The following is a 20189-nucleotide window of genomic DNA, read 5'->3' as shown; positions in this document are numbered from 1 at the left end:
TGCAGAAAAAGTAAATTTTTTTTTCCTTCAGTCCTCACACAAAAGATGCTGGGGAGATATCTACCTCTATTCAATGAAGCTAAGGCACTATCAGAAATTGGGCAGACAAAAGAGAAGGTGCTGGAACAAACATAAATTAAAGGACCACAATGCATCAGGACTGGAAGGGTTGTGAAGGAATGAACTAGCTCAGTTGCTTACAAAAATCTGCAATTTCTCATTAAAATCAGCTACTGCACTGAAGGACCAGAGGACCATACTTATATTTAAAAGAGGAGATAAGGGGCACTGTAAGTCTAGTAGATTAGACAGGCATGATTTTATTTTACAGAATCTGTGCTGGACTAGAAGGCCTCAACAGAAAAATTGGTTGAAACAATAATTAAAATGAGAATTATAAATCATGCAAATGAACATGATGTGATAGGGACAAATCAGCATGGCTTCTGTAAAATTAAAATCATCTCTCTCTAATGTACTAGAAGTGGTTGTGTGTATAAATGAGAACCTGCTGACATAATTTATTTGGACTTTAAAAAAACCTGTGACAAAAGCTCTTACAAGAAGTTGTTTAAAAAGTGATAGGATGAAAGTCAAGTACATACAACCAGATTTCTGTGCTCATGCTGAACCCCAGTGACTTCAGTATGTCTATCTGTGTTATATGGCCCTCATCACAACAGTATCTTCAATCAGTGGGTCTGAAGATGAGCCCATGTGACAGAAAACAAAGAGTAGGGGAAATTACTCAATTATTAATATGGGAACAGGTTACCAATGTGGTGTCTCAAGGTTCTGTATTAAAATTGATGTTGTTTAATTTATTTATCAGTGATCTGGAAAGCAAGGTGAGCAGGTAAATGGCAAAATTAGCAAAAGACATAAAGTTATTTAGGTTAATCAATACTAGAGAAGATTGTGAGGAATTTCAGAAGGGAGGTGAATTTCAGTGTTGACAAATGCAGTGTGATGCACATTGGAAGGTAACATTTGCATTATTCGGGTACCTTGCTGGTCTCTAAACTAACTATAGCCATTCAGGAAAAAGACCTGGGCATCACTGTGGGGTGGTCAGTTGAAATTCCTGCTCAATTTGCAAAGTTAGTCTAAAAAGCAAACTAAAGGTTAGGATGGACAAGAAATGGGTTAGAAAATAATACTGAAACTCTAATAATGCCACTAGGTAATACTCTGTTTATTGCTGGTCAATCTGTACCAAAAAAAGACATTGCTGACGAAAATTATCAGTGGCATGTTAAGGCTATAAACAAAGAGAAACTGAAAACACAGGGTCTGTTTATTTAAAACAATGAATCAGAGAAGATACCATAAAGAACATGAGTACTATAAAGAAGGTAGATCCCACTTGCCCCTTCTCATAGTACTGGAAAAAGGATATAGTCAATAGAAATGAAAGACAAAAAAATTAAAATTGATAAAAGGAAATACTTTTTATACATAATGTATTATTGTGGAACTCATTGCTGCAAGATATCATGGATACCAAGAGCTTAGTATGATTTTTTTTAATTAACCATTTAAATGGATATAGTGAATATCCAGTTACAGTAGACAGGATGCTTTTTTAAACAGTTTCAGGACATAAACCAACTGTTAGTTGATGGAGATGAGAAAGATACTTCCCTATGGAAGGTTATTTCATAATTGGGGTGTCTAGCATCTTCCTCAGGATTATGTGGTATGGGGTCACCGTCAGAGAAAGAATATTAAATAGATGGACCACCGGTCTGATCCATTATGTTAATACCTCTGTTTCTATCTTCCTAATTTACAACTCCAATGTGGATATTATGCCTCTCATTTATAATAGTTCCTCTTCTTGACATGTGATAGAAAAGTGGTGTAATAAAGGTATGATTAGTGGGAATGTTGGAGAGGCTGATCATTACTTCCTGATGCTAGTCACAAGAACTGGATTAAAATGTTATCTCATGTGGCAGGGATCAGTATCCACTGATTCCAGTGGTTTCTATTAAAGTGGTTAAAGAGGTTTCTCTGCATCACTTTCAAAGTGATTGTGTTCCCATAAGAGTGCTTCACTGCTTAGAAGTCAAAGGAGATATTTTGCCAGAGTTTTTGGCCTGTTATATTTTCTCCTCTTTATGCTGCATTACCCAGGAGGAAACTTGTCATTTTGTGTTGCTGACTTTAGCATGCATTCTTGTTTTTCTCTGTTGCATCATAAATATTTTCTTAAGACCCATTGCTTGACACCAGTCTATGTTATGCTGTGCCACATTGGAATGGGTGTTCTATTGCTCAGGGCTTCAAGAAGAGACGAAGTCACACATACTTGCGCACTGAAAATTTTAAGACGTGTGGTGATATTTTAAGAATATGCTCATAGAATATTAAACAAACAGCATACTTTCCAGTGCTGCTGCCGAGAGCCCATACTTCATTCTCTATTACGTGACATGACTGTTTTGAATTTGTTTTTTCCCTGTTCTGCTGCTTGCAGTCTGTACATAGAAACCTAATTTTCCTAGAAGAATATCTGTCCCAAACCCCATTTTGTATACAGAAAGTATAGTGAAACTGGTCCACACCTAGAAAGAGAGAGATTTTCACAGGTTAAACCTATACCATTATAATTAATGATAGGAACAATATTTTGTTCTTCTGTAGCATCTTCCATGAGAATCTCAGTGCACTTTACAAACATTAATGACTCAAAATGACCCATTAAAATAACATTTATTATTATTTCTGTTTTCAGACAGGGGACCTGAGCTATGCAATGTCTTGCCCCAGCTAGGAATAAGACTCAGATCTCTTCCCTCCCAGACCTGAGCTTTTGCCACAAGGTTGTGTCCTGGCCACCCTCAGTTCTGACCTTTTTACAAAGATCAAGTGTGTCGCATCAGTTTAATATCTGCTCAGTCTTCCAGCGGGGAACTACCCATCCTTGAGGAACGGACTTGAGGTTCTAACCGGTCTACACGCTCACACGTTTATCAAAGTCAAAATTCCAGCACCCCATCCGCTGGTGGGTGAGGCCTCCGGAAAAGGCAGGCTGGCTGTCAGTGTGAGATCCCTTGGGGTCGCAGCCAGGTAAATATGGTGGGCCTGCTGTAGGTTGAGCGAACACCAATGCACACTCCAGACCCGCAGAGAAGAGGAAAATCCTGGCTGGGAAGTTGCAGAAGGTTTGAAGGCTGCGAAGGGGCGTGTGCACCCCCCCCCTCCCGGCTCCCCGCTACCCTCCCCGCGTTTCAAGCACACCACTGAGGCGTGCACCGAGCCCGCGAGCAGCTTGGTGGCACCAGACACCTCCCTTTCCCCCCTTGGTGACTCCGATCCCGGCCCGGCTCCTCCTCCTGCTCCGCAGTTTCCCTCCCTCCGCAGCCACCGCTGTTTTCAGGCGGCAGCGAAGCGGAGCCGATCCCGAAGCTGGCTCAGTGCGCCCGGAGCGGGAGCGCAGGCGGGCGGGCGGGCGAGCTAGGTGCGCGCCGCGGGCGCCGCTTGGCCCTCCGGGGAGGAGCGTCAGGGGCAGGCTTTTGCGTCCCCAGCATGGAGGGGTGGGCCGCCGCGCCCCCGAGCCCCGCGCCCTAGTGGGACCCCTCCAGCCCAGGGAGGGGCTGCCCAGAAGTTTGGGAGGCGCTGAGGAAAGTTTGCTGCGGGGGGGCTGCGCGCTGCGGCCCGGGGAGGGAGGGTCCGTCCCCCCCCCGCCGGTCTCTCCAAGGCGCCCGCGGCAGCATGGCGAGGGGGGCAGGTCGGGAGGAGGCCGCCTGGCCGGCGCGCTGCTCCTCCGGCCGCCGGAACCCCCGCTTCCTCTCCCCCTGGCGTCGGGGCAGCGCTTTCCAGCGGCCCCTCTGGCTGGTTTACATGGCGCTTCTCTGGAGGCTCAGCGCGGCCGAGACGGAGTTTTCCATCTTGGATGAAGCGCAAGTTTTAGCCGCTCAGATGAAGAAACTTGCCACAGAGGAGCTGGGGGTCGTCACTATGCAGGTACCGTTCCCCCTCCACGTCTCTCTTCCCCCCTGCCCTTTTCTCCTTCCTTCCTTCCCTGCCCCTTGTTCTCTTCCTCTCCTTTCCCTGTGTGCGCTCCCTCTCTCCTGCCTCTGCTCCTCTCTCCCTTCATCCTTTCTTCCTGGTTTTCTTTCTTCTATCTGGCTGCTCTTCTCCTAGTTCTCGCTCCCTCCTCCTCTCGCTCCTCTGCTTCATTCCTGTTTTTCTTTCCATTTCTTTCTTTGCAAACTTCCCTCCCGCTTGTCCCCCCCACCCCCGGTCGCCTTTCTCCCCCGCAAGCCCCTCGCTTCTGCCCCGACTTGCAGGGAGCCGGTGAGAGCCCTGTGGCTGTGGAGTCTCTTCCCACAGTGGCCACAGTTCCCCCCACCATGCAGCTTTGCCTGACACACAGACAACCCCCCGTCCTCCCTCCAGTCAGTAGGGGTTGTTTTTTGTTGCCATTTGCTGATCAGTAAGCTCCTGGATCGTTGTGGTTTAGTGCATCCCTATAAAGGTTTGAAACATGACTCCCTGTTGGAGGCTGTTGCCTCGTGGGGCAGGGATACTTTGTATTTTATGAGGGTCTTGAAACTGACTATTTTGCATACTTTTGTCTCTTCAGTTTCAGGGACCTGTGCCCTTTGTGAGGCAGAGGCAAGCTTGATCCTTGATAAATCTTTAGGTGGATTTGATTATTGTTTTAAAACTCAAAAAGTATTTCCTTCTTGGACTTTGTTTCTGTTTTTTGTTTATATTCATGACTATATACAATTCCCGAAAACTAACCAACAGCATATATGTGTGTGTGTGTGTGTGTGTGTATGTATGTGTGTGTATATATATATATATATATATATATATATATATATATATATATATATATATCCTGAGCTTTTAAATTAAGAATACTGAAACTTTTATTTCGCAAGATTCAAAAAGAGGTTTTGAATTGTAAACTTTAGGTTTATTTATAAAACAAGCTGTAATTGAAGGTGGATATTTTGAGTCTTCTTTAAGTATAGCAATATTTAAAGCTGAATTTAATACTAACTGGTTTTGAACAAAGTCCTTTAGGTCCATGTACAATTTTAGCTTTTTCATCTCCAAATATTTTTCTTTCTGATGTTAGTAAATCACAAACTGTAGTTCCTTCATGGAAGGAGAGGTTTTTTTATATGTGGAATTTACACACAGATGATGATGAGATAGGGAGACCATTCTTTCTGAAGGGAATATGCAATTTGACAAATTTATTATCTTCCTGCATCTCATTTCCTGACGTAATTTCTATCAGCTCCAGGAGGAGAGAGGTGATTAGGAATTATTTGTATCCCTGCCTTCGTGGTTGCATATTAATGATAGTACAACTACTTTCAGTAAAAATACTGAATGCATCTGATGAAGTGAGCTGTAGCTCACGAAAGCTCATGCTCAAATAAATTTGTTAGTCTCTAAGGTGCCACAAGTACTTCTTTTCTTTTTAGTAAAACTACTGTGATTTCTGTAATCACTGGCTGGAATTGCATAGGATGCTAATAGCTATGTTACAACAATCAACTACAACATACACACACAAAAAGTGAAATCGGATCCCAGATGCACTGCAATCCAAGGTATAGGCAGTACCAAACGCAGTTTTAAAAGCCTCACAAATTGAGTAGGTGACACTTTTATGTGGTCAGCAGGGGTCCCTCCCCAAATGGCCCTTTATCTTCTCCAAACTGGCTTCATTCTACCACCTTTGAAACATCATTGTGTTGGCTGGCCTCCTAGGGCTGGGGCTTTGTCCAGGAAAATACCAAGCTGTTGTCTTGTCTTTTATAATCAGACATGTATGTAAATGACTTCACTTAACAAGGTAGATAGAAGTAAATTATTAATGCAGAGAACATTAGGGAAATCACTTTTTCTGTCTAGAGATCTAGAGGCATATTTACCGCCTGAAAATTATATATATAGTCCTATAAATGGTGGAGCTTCTGGTTAATGGAAATTAAATGAGTATGATCATATTTCTCAACTTATTTCTCCACTGTAAAAAAAAAAAAAAAAACCTTCTTGACAAGTGCTAGCAGCTTCAACACGTGTCTTCTTTGGTTTGTTTTTAGGTTGTTTCTTTTTTAAAGTCAGCTCACATAAAACATATGCTCAAAATTATCTTCCATAACAACACCTCATTGTGTTGTAGGCAGGCATAAAATGAACCAGGTTCCTCCACAAGAATTGTAGCCGGTCTTGGCTATTGGCTTAGGAAGCAAGCTTGATGCCAGGGTATAGGTATGCAAAATAACAACACTAAATGCTGTGTGCATTTATTGTTACTTGAATCGTGTGAGGCCAAAAGCAGTTAATACAGTGAAGCCAATACTTGACAGGATGAGCCCTAGATTCTTTAAAATATTTGGCCGTTTTAAGTCCCATCAAGCCAATTTGAACGTTCCCCACTTCCTCCGTACATTGCTACAGCTGTTTCAGATTAAAAACTGGTTGAAAACAAACTCCCTGTGATTTTAGAAGCTTCTCTGATGATCTCTTCCAACAGTTGAACAAAAATCTTTATAAAATTTCAACTCTTTAAATTTAAGCAGTTAGTCCTCAAAAAGGGCTGCATGCAATTAAAACAGAATTATTATCTTTGGTATTTATGTAGTGCTGTTAGTGGACTATATGGTAGGAGAGCTGTGCCAGTCAACGTGTTCCATGTTCCAAAGAGCTGTCAGTCTGTGGGCAAAAGTTTGTTATACTACATTGTTCTGTATTGCACTGTGTGATCAGGTGGTCCTTCCTACTGGAAGGCATTTAGGAACAAATGAGGTTTAACCAAGATGGTCAGCGAAGCAACCCCATGCTCTGGGTGCCCCGACACCTCTGACTGCCAGAAGCTGGGACTGCATGATGGGATAGATCACTCGATAATTGCCTTCTTCTGTTTACTCTCTATGAATCATCTGGTGCTGGCCACTGTCAGAAGACAGGATACTGGACTAGATGGACTGTTGGTCTGACTCAGTATGGCCGTTCTTATGGGGTTTTGGAAAAAGAATGAGGGAGCTTTGTGTACCTTAATTGGGAGGTTGCTCTAAGCATGGAAGAAGCCCCAAAAGCGGGAGTGAGTGAAAGAGACAAAGGAAGTGGCTAGGATTAGTGCTTGGGCAGAGTTAAGAGCATGATAGGGAGGAGATGAGGGCCGAGTTGTGGAGAGCCAGGAAAGTAAAGAGGGGAAACTAGCATAGATACCTAGATATGATTTTGGGCAGCAGTGTTCAGCATAGACTGGAGATGAGAGGAGCAAAAGGTGGCAGTGCTTAAAGCATGAAACAAATAGGGCATGCTGTAGTATGTGGTCAGTTGAGAGGGAGAGAGATGGATTTTTATTTTTTGAGAAAGCGAGCATACATAGAAAAAGAAATGGCAGGATTTGACAAGAACTTGAATGTGAAGAAAGGAGAGAGTGTGAGAGGAGTCAATGGTGACTTCAAAGTCATGAGCTTTGGTGATGGGAAGGATGGAGATGGGAGGTAGAGAAGAATTTGAAGGAACAATAAGTTTAGTGGCTGCATCGAGTCTGAGGTGGCAATGAAATATCCAATGAATGTTAGGCTGCAGTATCAGAGAGGCAGGTGGAAATCCGTAAATAGACTGAAGGCGAGAGGTTGATTTGGCGTATGTGAATCTGGGAAAGAGTCCGAAGAGGAGAAAACTGAAGGTGGGACCACCAAAAGAGAAAGGGAGGGAGGATGAGATGGAGCCTCCAGAGGAAACATTAAAGGAGCATCTGGAGAGGTAAGAGAGGAACCAGGAGAGCACTGAGCCTTAGAAGCCCGTGAAAGGGGAGGGTGTATATATAAAAGCGAAAAGATGGAGACATGGCTAGTGTTATAAACAAAATCTGTCTCCCTGATGCTATATCTACTTCCTCTAATACAATTATTACAGCACTAATGTGAAGAAAATGTATCTGGAATATTGATAGGAAGGCTCATTGTTTTTATGGACTTGTATTGAAATCCTGTTATATAACATTTACTTTTTATAGTTTATTTTCTAAGAGTAGCAAAATCCTACTGGAATGAATGGGATGCATGCATCTGTGAATAGTAAGAATAATTCTGATTCTGCGTGGATAGTAAGGATGATAGTTATTGTGACAGCATCGTTCTAACAATTGTCTTGGTATTAGGACAACTGTATCTTATTTGTAGACGGTGAGCTGACAGGCATCAGTGCAGAAGCTGTTTTGTTTGTTTTTTTAAACCAAGTTTTATGTTTTTAAACATAGGTCTATTGCTGGAAGTGTGTTGCTTTCAAATTAGCCTTTGAATGTATAGAATAATATACCATAAACAATATTGCAAATAAAGATACTTGTGAGTAAGGATAACATGGCTGTGTGATTTCTTGTGTGAGGAGCAGCATTCCGTGGGCAGGTAGGACATTTATTTTTGAACAAATATGTGGCCCCATTACACATATACTTTGTGGAATATTGTATCACAAGTATTCTGTAGAAATATATTTACCGTATGCCTTTGACAACACTTTGGGCCAATTCTTTGTTGATGTAATAATGTCTAGCTCTTCTATAGCCCTGTCCGTTGGTTGGTCTCAAAGTGCTTTGCAAAGGAGGGGCAACATTTAACCTTTTGTAAATTGTTTCACCTGTGTAGTCTGTTTCCCCTGTTGCTTGCCCAGGGAGAGGAAAAACTTTTTCAAAGAAACGTGACTGTAAACGCACAGTGGGATTCTGGGGCAAGCATAGTACCTGAAATTACAATTTACTTACCCACCCATCCCTGCCCAAACCAGTAGCTAGACTTCAAGTTGACAAAAACCGTCTGATTTTACTGTGAAATTTTGTTTTGGCAATTCTTCTTCTTCTGTCGTGTGGCTGGTGCTGTTGGGTTCTGGGGAGGTGGGTGTAGAGCAGCAGCTACAGTATGTTTTGGCAATGATGTGTGTTCTGAAAACACCTGATGCTTAAACTGGCAATTTAAGTTATGTTTGTGTGCTCCAAGTGATTTTAAAAGGCGGCCATATTCCTTTGCATCATTTGGTAGACCATACATTTAATGGACTATCTTAATGTCACAAGCCACAAAAGATGGTACTTTGTTGAATGAACAGGTTAATGGGCAAATTCTGTGTATTCTTCTGAGTTGTCTGTTCAGTTGGCACTTGGCAGTCATTTAAAAACTACAGGCCTTTACATTAAAATTACAACCAAGTTGGAAATTGTGTCCTAACCCAGTTCAAACAGAGTACACTGGCCCTTAACTATGTTCTGTTATTTGGTTAATCCCAGATTGGTTTTCCTGCTTCCATTGTAATTGTAGTGTAGATCGCTGGCTGAAAAACTTCAGAAATTTTGACTGGAAAAACAGAACACAATTCTTGTGAAAATGTTGACCATTTTTTAACAAGCACAGGACCTATGACCTCCTGAGTTACAATACTGACTTTTTCAGTGGCAATGGGTAATTCATTCTAACTCAGACTCCTTGTCTATAAAATGGAGATATACCTACCTACCTACCTCACAGGGTGTTTAGAGGATTAATGAATGCTTGGTAGAGGAAAATCTATTGTAATTTTGAGTACGTACATAACTTTAAAGTCATGTAGGCCCAGAAGCAAGCAATATGCCCTTAGGATTTAGAATATTTTGACAACTTTCTCATCCTGATCCTTTATGCGTATTGTGCTAGAAGAGTACAATTCTTCCTTTCTCTTTCCCCCCACCATCTCCAAACATGGGAGCACAGTTGGAAAAAAATGCCTCCCTGACTGCTAAAATGGCAGTCGGCTACTCCCAAGGACAAAAACAACTATATTTTTCTGTCTGTTAAATTACAGCGCTCTGGTTTCTGATTAACAGTGTTAATACTTGCTCAGATGCTGTGGTAATGGGCACAATAGAAAAACCTATGGTATACAGGCTCCTCCAGCTCGACTGGGAGACTATTATACTAGTAGCATGTTTAGCCATATAATGCTTTTCAGTAAAAGCAGGGTGGGACACAGGCCAGGTTGACAGACACAAGTAGAATGCTGTCAGATTTTCATTGTGTGTGGAAGGAAATAATGTCACCTTTATTTTGAAGAGTACAGAACCACTGTTTGTTGTCTGATGCTGTTGATAGAGTTGTAATAAACCAAGAATTCTAGTAACCAGAATTAGCACTTTTCATCCATACATCTCAAAAGCAAACTTCACAAAAGAGGTAGGTATTCAAGGTTGGAGTTGTAGATAACACATTAGATTTAGAACTGAGATCTAGGTTCTGTTTCTGGCTCCACCATAAACTTCCTGGGTGACCTTGGGCAAATCTGTGCCTCTGTTTCCTATCTTTAAAATGGGGATAACAATATTTCTCTACCTCTCACAGGTGTTACAGACATTAATGGTTTTATTTTGTAAGGTGATACTAGGGTGATTAGTGCCATGGGAAAATCTGTAAACCATCAATCATTATCATGATCTTAAATCAAGATCTCTAGTTTGCAAAATTAAGGACATTTATCAAATTAAACTTTTCTAATTTCATATCTACTTATTTTTTTGAAAGCATCCCCTTGAATACAGAATAGAAGAACAGGTATCTATTTTTATGTATTTTTTTTCTGTTGGCTTCTGGTTGTGGTTTACTGTGCTTGAAAGCCATTTGGGAGAGTGAAACAAAATAAAAATTAAGAAGTGCAGGTTGATAAATAGTTTATGAGCTACTGTTTTTTCTTATTCAATAGTATACATTATAGTAATTATGGAGTGGAAGCCAGTGGAGTAAAATCTCATCTGTTTTACATGATTATGTCTTGGTTTGCATCCAATCATAACAATCTTTCTGAAGGCTCTGTGAAAGCCCAAGACTGCAGCAGTTTTTCATCCTATTCCACTTGGACTTTTTTTCATGAAACATTTCAAAAAGATATAGTGCGGTCCTGGTGGAAGGGCACTTAAAATAGTAAAGCTTAGGAGAATGAATCTGAATTTTTAATTAGGCTTTGAGTTGTTTCTTCAAAGTGTCGAGACATCATTAGTGATGTAAGTCTTGTTGCATTAGTGGAGACTGACATTTCACTTCAAACACAGAGAACGCAGCTGTCCTGTGCAGATAAAAGTTTTCAAATGTGGTGCAGCAAGGTGGATTGCTAGATAATTAGCTGTCCCACTTTACTGCTGTGTTGAAGAGCCCTGCCAGTCACGGGAGGGAGAAAGGCGGAATTATTAACGGGAGGAAATCCAAGTATGTCATAAAGCAATTTGAAATCTCTCAGCTGTGGCAAGGCTGATAAGACATATGTTAAGGAAACACACAAAGTAAGTACAGTATATGTTAGCCAATTCTTTTTCTTAGCTTAATTCAGCAAAGCGGAAATGGCAAAAGCCTAATGATCCCTACAATATAGCAAAGTACTTGCAGTGGTTCCATCAGCCTGACCTTGGCACTGGTAGCAAAGAAATTAACATTTATATTTTACATGTCAATTTAAAAAATAAATTTGCAATTTATGAGAGTTTCAGAATAGGAAGGAATAACTACAAAAATGTAAACTGTCGGTTAAAGTGCATTTGGGACAAAATAAATGTTTGGCATCAACATAATTTAAAAAATAATCTGAGTTTAAACAGTATCAGTGTTCCATGCAGAGAATAATGTAATAACTGTAGGATGTTATATGTTTGTATGCTTCTTGTACATAACACACCAGTTCACTTTCATTGGATTCTGGATTCTGCACCCCTTCAAGTTAAGGGGAACTTTGCCATTGATTTCAATGAGCATAGGGTCAGGGCTATATAATAAATAGCTATATCTTTAAATGCCAATCTTTTGCCTCTTTTTTTTTATAAGTCTTTCTGAACATCATAAATAATACAATAAAAACGTAGCCTTAAATACCTTTGATGTATCAAAAATTCTATCCTGTGGGTATCAACTAATGGCAGTTCTATCTTCTGATGTATTACACCGTTCCAATGCTTAAGAGTAATAAAAAAAAATCATACTATGCAGTTATGGAGGACCTTGCAAAGGAAAACACTTAAGGCCAGAGCCACAAAGGGACTTAGACTGTGCTAGACTGTCACTTGAGGGCCTAAATTCCAGAATCAGGCCTCGATGGGATTCACAAAACCCCTGCTCAGCTGTGGCCAAGCCCCATAGGTGCCTAAACTCATTTGGGTTTTTCCTGTAAAAGTTCCCTCTGAGCCTACATTTCTGTCTCAGAATGTGCGTACTGCAGCTCTGTGCCAGCCATCCAGATCCAAAGCCTCAGAACGATGTACAAATGGGGGTATGTTCCTTGGCCTAACCGGCCTGCTGTGCGAATCCGGTAGGCGTGTGCCATGGTTGCATACCAGATTGGCCCCATAGAGGAGTTTACACAAAACGGCCAGTGGAGCAGGAGGAGGGCCGCCTCCCTTATAACTTTTAGCCCAGTGGTTAGAGTACTCACCTGAGATGTAGGAGACTCTCCGCGTTTAAGTCCCTTCTCATCAGGTGAACAGGGATCTGCCACCTTTCAGGTGTGTGCAGTAGCCACTAGGCTTTAAAATGTTTTCTTGCCAGGTTTCCTCAGTCTCCCTCCTGTTGAAGCTATCCACTGTGAATAAATAATGAAGGAATCGGTGGGCCAGAGAGAGCGAGAGCAAGCATGAGAATGACTCTGTAGCGTGGTGTTTAGAGCACTCACTTGGGGGTTGAGACCCAGGATCCAGTCCCCCTGTTCCAATGACATTTTCAATTATTTATACACTGTGGAACGGCTTCAAGAGGAGAAACTGAGCAGGTCCTACATCAGAATGGCCCACAGCTCAGGCACTCACCTGAGAGGTGGCAGGTCCCTGTTCATATCCCTCTTCCTCCTCATGTGAAGGGGGATTTGAGCCATTGGTGTTCCACATTCCAGATGAGCACCCTAACCACTGGGTTTAAAGTTATGAGGGAGGTCTGATGTCCTCCCGCCTTGCTTCTTGAAAAAAACAATATAGGCTTCTAACACCAAGAGAGGGTTTGCAGCTGAGCAGAGGGAGGCACCTCTTTGCATCCTGGGCTTAGGTGCCTAACTCTGGGGCCTGGTCTACACTGGGGGGAGGGAATCGATCTAAGATATGCAACTTCAGCTACAAGAATAGCGTAGCTGAAGTCGATGTATCTTAGATCGACTTAGAATCACTTACTTCGCGTTCTCGCAGCACGGGATCAACGGCCGCTGCTCCCCCGTCGACTCCGCTTCCGCTTCTCGCCGTGGTGGAGTTCCGGAGTCGACAGTAGAGCGATCGGGGATCGATTTATCGTGTCTACACTACACGCCATAAATTGATCCCCAATAGATCGATCACTGCCCGCCGATCTGGCGGGTAGTGTAGACATGGCCTGGGAGAGGGGTGGGACTTAGGACATACCCCTCTCCTCTGCATTTCCTGTTGGCTAGCTTAGGCGAGGAGCCAGCTAGCATTGCTGATTTTTGTGAATCTCATATTGAGATGCTTCTCCCCATTCACTGTACAGGGACCCTAGGTATGAATCCCATTAATTTTTTTTTCTTTTTTTAAGATGACTAAAAGTTAGGTGTGGTGACACTCAGTTTGCTGCACCTATGTTTCTTTATGAATCTAGCCTTTAGTAATCTTAACTTCCCTGTAATTTGTTGTAGTGCTATTCCGTATTGTTCAACAGTGAAACTGTTAATAAAAAGTTTTATAGAACAATGTAATGCAAGGCCATAAATTGAAAACAAAGCTTAATAAAGTTCATTAGTGAAAACAGGGTGATACTTATCCAGAACTGGTTGGTACATCATGGGAGAAGTAATCTGGCTGGGGAGTCTCACCCAGTGTGGAGAATGGGGACATACTGCAATTGAATACAACTCCCATGAGTCACTGCAGCATGACAGCCAAACAGAAACACTTAGTTTCTTGGGCTTTTTTGGGGGGTTGGGGTGGAGGGGATTGGAATTTTCCATGGAAAGCAGATACCATTTGTGAAAAATTTAGTTGTGTAAAAATTCCAATTTTCTGTCTAAAAACAGTTCTGATGGAAAACTTTCAAGCAGCCATACCCCAAGCTGTCTTTATATGAATTAGGATCAGGAACTTGGTAACCTGTTAGCAGGAGGTGTTTGCATAGTGAGAAGGTTATTTCTCCCTCTACTCACTTTCGTGTTGGAATCCAAGTGCATCCCTCTCTTTCCTCAGCACTGCTTCTGAGCTCTCTTGGTCTAGGGACTTGGGGTGTCAATTTTTCATGGCCTCTTCTATGGCCCACAGAAACCAGCATTGCCACTAAGACTACATATTGTTTGGTAGAAGAAATTCGAGTTGACTCTTGGAACATGATTATGAATGTTACAAGTCAGCAGTGATAATGCACAGTATGAGGCAAGGCTTAAATCAAATCACTTTTCACTACTACCAGTTATAGGCTGACTGCGAAAGAGTTTGAGTGCATTTGCAAGTATATTTGCACAGCTACAAACAGCTGGCAAGAAGACTGCTCTTCCCAGTTCATACTGATGTGTTTTCCTGCTTCACAGCTCTTAAGCAGAAGTAGCCCATAAGTCCTTGTTTCTACTAGGACTTTCTTCTTTCTTTAAATGCCCAGTCTTCACTTTGCCTTTGGACATGACATTTGAAGCTGCAACCACTCTACTAGTTAGAGAACAGAAACCATAATGCCTCCTGAGAGAAGCCACAATTGTATGTCAGCCAGCACTTTATAGGGCACTATAATTAGGTATTTTTATACTTTCTCCCCTGCCCCCCCCCCCATCTTTTTCATATACCCCTAAGACCTAGCAGAAATTTCTGGCTAACTATATGATCACCACAGATGGAAATTAGGCCAGAGGAAAAGACTTTAAAACAGACACATTGGGAAGTTCTAGAAGAGGTTTGCCGAGTCTGGAAATCTTCAGCAGTGCTTCTTCCTTCTTTTCCTCTGGTAAGGTTACTGCATGTCTTCCTTTGTACTGTACTGCATTTCTGGAGCATATTTGAGAACTATTCAAGACAGCACCCCTGCCCTTTCATATTAGTCCCCGATATCCAGAATCTAAAGGGTTTCTCTGAGAACTTGGCAGATTTCACTATAAAACCTGCATTTTGTCCCCAGCAAATTTGGAGGATAAATGGAGCTGGTGTTCGTATAAGGTTTTTAAACAAATCTTAGCTGCAGTCATCTGTTTGATCAACATTGCTGTACTTGCTTTGTGTCCAGGTTAATTTTTTTCATGTATGTTTCCTTGCTGAGGTGGGTGAAGTGGCCACTCTTCTCTGCAGCTGCTATTTGTGAATTTTCTCTATAAAATTACATTAGGTTCTATTTGCCAGTTTATCTTCCAAGAACCATCTGGAAGAGTATATGTTCCAACCTTTGTCCACTGTCAAGCTTTGCTTGGATAGATAGGAGTCTTGACACAACTTCCACAAGAGTGCTATTGAAATAGACGCACACTGACTTTTTGGGGGGGGGGGATTTCCTGTTTCTGCACGTTCAGATCCAATATGGATATAGTCCAACCTCATGATATGATAATAAATAGTGCCACAAGCATGCCAAATAATTCTGGTGCTTTCATAATCCATTCATCTTCTGTTCAGCTTCACTGTTCTCTCTCTACGTCCAGTAAGTGAAGCATTAGAAGTACTTGCTCCTGATCCATTACCTCAGAAGTAATATGGAACAAAAAGAGTCTGAGGGGAGAGGCACAAAATCTCGAAACTAACTAGAGTGGGAGCCTGTTTGGGCCAAGGCTGGAAACATTTCCAACCCTGGGGAAGATGATGGAGGAAGCAGAGAGAATTTTACATATTGAACAGTGGGAGAAAGAAGAGTAGGAGCAGGTTTATATTTATTCAATAACATGAGGCTGTCCAGTTTTCTCTCTGTGTCCAGGTGTAATATCCCTCAGGTTTTGAGTGTTGTGTTAGGCAGACAGTGATCACAATTGTTGTTTCACAGCCCACATAGTCATCTATCTATGCCTTTTTTTTTTAGGATCTAGATATTGTGGAGTTGGGTTCCCTGTAAGTATAGAAGTAAACAGTTGCAAAAAGGTAAATCTCTAGTGGGCCCTGCTCTTTCCATTTTTGGGTTTTGCTGCTTAGACTTGGATTTCCTTAGAGCCCTTTCCCCTCCCATTTAATTGTTCTGCAGATCCCATTATTGTGTGACAGAACGATGAGCTTTTCATCAAGATCAGAAACAATCTGGGCTCATTTGACTCTAATTATGAGATTCCTCCATTCAGAAATGACTCATCACTGTCCCACCCCCAAAAGTTCATGTAGGGCTACAGTAGCTTATTTGTTGAAAATGAGTGCAGCTATATTTGTGAGTCATGAAAGGAGAGGCGTCTTTGAGTCTATTGAGGGCTTTAGTGCCAGGACGGGGACCTGGAGCAGGAGATGAAAATGAACAGGAAGCCAAGGAGCACCTTGGCTTTGATTCAAAGTCACCCGCACAAGCAGGAGAATCTTGACCTCTCCTATTCCAGGGCTTTTTTTACATGAGGAAAATAACCTGGTGGTTTGATGGATGTCAGCCATTGACCGTCTGGTCACTACTGCTTTCCCCCCTCACATGCGGTGTCATTTGGTGATAGGGCAAATATAGACATCATAGTGTTCAACGCTGTTTGGATGCTGATTAGGCCAATATGGAGAGCGTGGCAAATGGCTGTTGTCAGCCACGGGTCACTTTCCTCTTAGAGGTGCTAAGAGGATTAATCCATCACTTTGTGTAATGTACAATTTATAAAGTTACTTTGCCAGTCCAGTAATAACAGCAAAAGGCCTCCTACACCTTCACTCACCTACTTCCCCTTCTCAGGGTTGGAAATGGCATCTCACTTCATTGGAGAGCTAAGGAGGCTGGTTCTTCCAGAAAATTCAGCGTAACGGGTATGTATGTGGGATAGTGTGATGTCAAAAATAGTCGATTTAACCCAACATACCACAGCCACAGATCAGTTCACTCAGGGAGTGGGCACATCATCCTCAGGAGCTCCATCTGCTGAGTAGCATGTTTGTTTGTGGGGTGGGTGACAGAGAACTCCACTAAATTGTTGGCAGTCATGACCAATATCCTAAGCTTGTGTCCTATTGTAAAAGGTCCAATGAGCAGAGAGCTCCAGTAACAGATGCATTCTGAATTCTCTTGCCCAGGATACAGGTTTTCTCTCCTTTTGATGTTAAACAATTTTCTGGAAAATAGAGATTAACCGAGGGTGATGAGAGTGATATCATTGTACGTGGCGTCATCAGGCTTAATTCCAGAATCTTATCTAGTGTTCCTGGATTTTAATTTTAGATGCTTCTTCACTTTCTTGGTCTGTAACACCAAGAACCCATGTTATTTACCATGATCTTCAGACACTCACTCTCTCCCCTGAGTTTTGAAAGGATGAGATTCACACAGGAGTTGTCGCTCCTTCCTTCCCAAAATTCCACTCCAGACCAGGAGGTGAGCTACCATGGCTTGTAGTGTATGATGCATACTAAGTCTTTGTAGTGATGCAACAAGAAGCAGGTAGATTACTGGAAACAGGAAAGGGTTCATGTGCTGGACTGGGACTCGGCCAATCTGGGGTCAATTCTTGGCTCCGCAAGTGGCTTTGACTGTACCTGACCATGGGTAAGTCAATCTCTCTGAGCCTCAATTTCTGGTGGTGGTCTGTTGACTTTGGAGAACTAAATATTACTTGGAGGAAAAGGTGAGAGAGGGCTTTTGATCATCTCCCCCTTCCCCTCTGATATGTGAAAGTTGTAAGATGAGATGATGGAAGCATCAAAGACCACCATGGCTCAGTGAATCAGGTGCTGTGACTATTAATTCCTTAAGCCTAGGAGCTGAAAGGGTTGTGTATTCTGAGGACTTGGGTCTGGTTCTACTCTCCTATAGCAGAGCTTAATCTGTCAGTTTTGGAATGATGCACCAAAGATTCCAAAGCAGCATTTTTTAGATAAAATGTGGGGTTTGTATGCCATTTCCCCCGGGCTTGTTGCTTCTAGATAAAGTATAACAGGTCCTTCTAAAATTTAGAGTTCCGTTCAATGTGATAGTTTCATCTTATTTGGAATAGAGGGAAGAGGCCTTTCGTGAAGGAATAGTTTAAATTGCGTGTTCATGCACTGTATACGCTAATGAAACTATGGTCTAGATCAGTGGTTCCCAAACTTGTTCCACCGCTTGTGCAGGGAGAGCCCCTGGTGGGCCGGGCCGGTTTGTTTACCTGCCGCATTCGCAGGTTTGGCCGATTGCGGCTCCCAGTGGCCACGGTTCACTGCTCCAGGCCAATGGGAGCTGCTGGAAGCGGTGGCCAGTACGTCCACTGGGAGCCACGATCAGCCGACCCTGCAAATGCGGCAGGTAAACAAACCGGCCTGGCCCGCCAGGGGCTTTTCCCGCACAAATAGCAGAACAAGTTTGGGAACCACTGGTCTAGACAGAAGATCATTGAGCCTCCTTGGACATATCTTTTGACTACAGAATCCTATGTGATGTTTCCAGTACTAGTCCTTAATTGCTCTTTTTTATTCCTTTTGCTATTGACTACCCAATGACTGTCCGGTGTGCTGTGGGAATTACTCCCCCAGCCTGGATTGGTGGAGTTGAGCCTCAAAAAAAACCAAGTTACAGAGAAAATTACACTTTCTGGGCCCTGCAGGGACATTGGAATAAACACTGGGGACTTCCAGTTTGACAAATTATACAGCAATGTTTATGCTTCTATTTTTACTATAAATGCCAAAGTCTTTGGTCTGGCATATTTAAAATTAGAAAGTCTGTTGTAGCCAGATGCACAGAATTTCAATGTTTATTTTAAGAAGTCTTGATTTTTCTTTTTAAATTTTAATACTGTATGGGGATTAAGATGAAAATAAATGTTCAAACTTTTAGCTAAGAGGTAAAGAAAAAGCCTGAGTAATTATCACAGAGCATCTGTAAGTATGTAATCAGATGTTAAAATTTAGAAATGATACATTAACCATTCCTGGCTTGCAGCTTGACAGATAAATCCTTATATGGAGTTTTAGGAAACAAAAATGCAGGTGTATTTTTCATAATCAGGGGAATTTTAAAACTCTCAAAGAGTCTGAGATACAGAAAAAAGAGCAATTTTACTACTTTTTTGGGACATGAAGCTTGAATAGCTGTCTCTTCACTTCAAAACAACTTAATATAAAATTGGTTTTGAAACTTCTTTAATTTTTTTGTTTTTCCCAGCACAGATTATTGAATAGTTTTGATTTTAAAATTATGTATAATTTATTAAAACCTTAATTTCAAAACAATTAAAATATTTTCTTTACCAAAAGAGCTACCTATAATCAGCAGGCCATACATTTCAAGAAGTAGCTGAAAATGCAAACCATACGTAATTTAAAACCCTCCAACAAATTGTCTTGATGTTTCTGATTAATTTTTTGTTTTTAAAAAATCTGAAATCTTTTGATTTTAATTTTTCTTCGAACCATCTGTATAGTTAGTCTAACCATCTCTGCTCCCTCTCCCAACTTAAATATTTCCAAGTTAGCTAGGTAGATGATAAGAGGCTTAATTCTGATCTTGGTTACACCAGTGTAATTCCATTGACTTCTGAGGGGTTGCTCTTGATTTTCATCAGTGTCAGAGCAGAATCAGGCCTGGAAAAATTAAACAACAAATAAATATTTAATCACAGGTACAGAATAGAATGCACTGGAAAGATACAGTATGTACCATTTATATGGAAAAGGCAGTTAATGTTGAGATTTTAATTTTGTAAAATCTGCCACTTTGCACATTTATATGTGTAATAGAGATTTTCAGTCCTTGGCCACATAAATATACACATAAATTACAAGGCAAAACACTTCATGAAGCAGTGCAGGAATTATACCAACTATTTAAAACCCTTAAGAGACAGTTGTAGTTTTTCTTAAACACTGATACTAGCTTGGAAATTTAAGGTTGAAATCACACGTAGGAGGTGGGGATGAGTAAACTGAAGTATGAAAATACAAAGCTAAGGTCACTTAAAAACCTGACCTCTGCTTTCAACCCTTACTGATCTCTCATCTGTTTACCAACAGAAATTGTTTGTAAGATGGAGTATCTGTTTAATTGTGTTTATTTGAAAACCGCCCATAACAACAAAATTGGTGCTAAAATTAACTTGAAATCTGCCCCTCAAGAATGAGTTAAGTGCTTTCAAATACTGCCCCTGAG

General features: G+C 41.5%; 1 protein-coding gene across 2 annotated transcripts in view; it reads left to right on the top strand.

Annotated features, from left to right (window-relative positions):
- The first annotated feature begins 3419 nt into the window (after nucleotides 1-3419).
- Nucleotides 3420-20189, top strand: part of CACHD1 (cache domain containing 1) — a 185695-nt gene continuing 168925 nt past the window's right edge. Inside the window, exon 1 of one of the 2 annotated variants that reach the window (XM_048861142.2) lies at nucleotides 3420-3972. In XM_048861142.2, coding sequence (XP_048717099.2) covers nucleotides 3721-3972 — 252 coding nt within the window. In that variant the 5' untranslated portion in view covers nucleotides 3420-3720. The remainder of the gene's footprint in view (nucleotides 3973-20189) is intronic. The other variant, XM_048861143.2, reaches the window with a different exon arrangement.

The sequence above is a fragment of the Caretta caretta genome, chromosome 8 (assembly GCF_965140235.1).
Source record: "Caretta caretta isolate rCarCar2 chromosome 8, rCarCar1.hap1, whole genome shotgun sequence".
In the NCBI taxonomy this organism is placed as follows: domain Eukaryota; kingdom Metazoa; phylum Chordata; order Testudines; family Cheloniidae; genus Caretta; species Caretta caretta.
The sequence above is the reverse complement of the archived record's forward strand: the minus strand, read 5'-3'. Positions and strand labels throughout refer to the sequence as shown.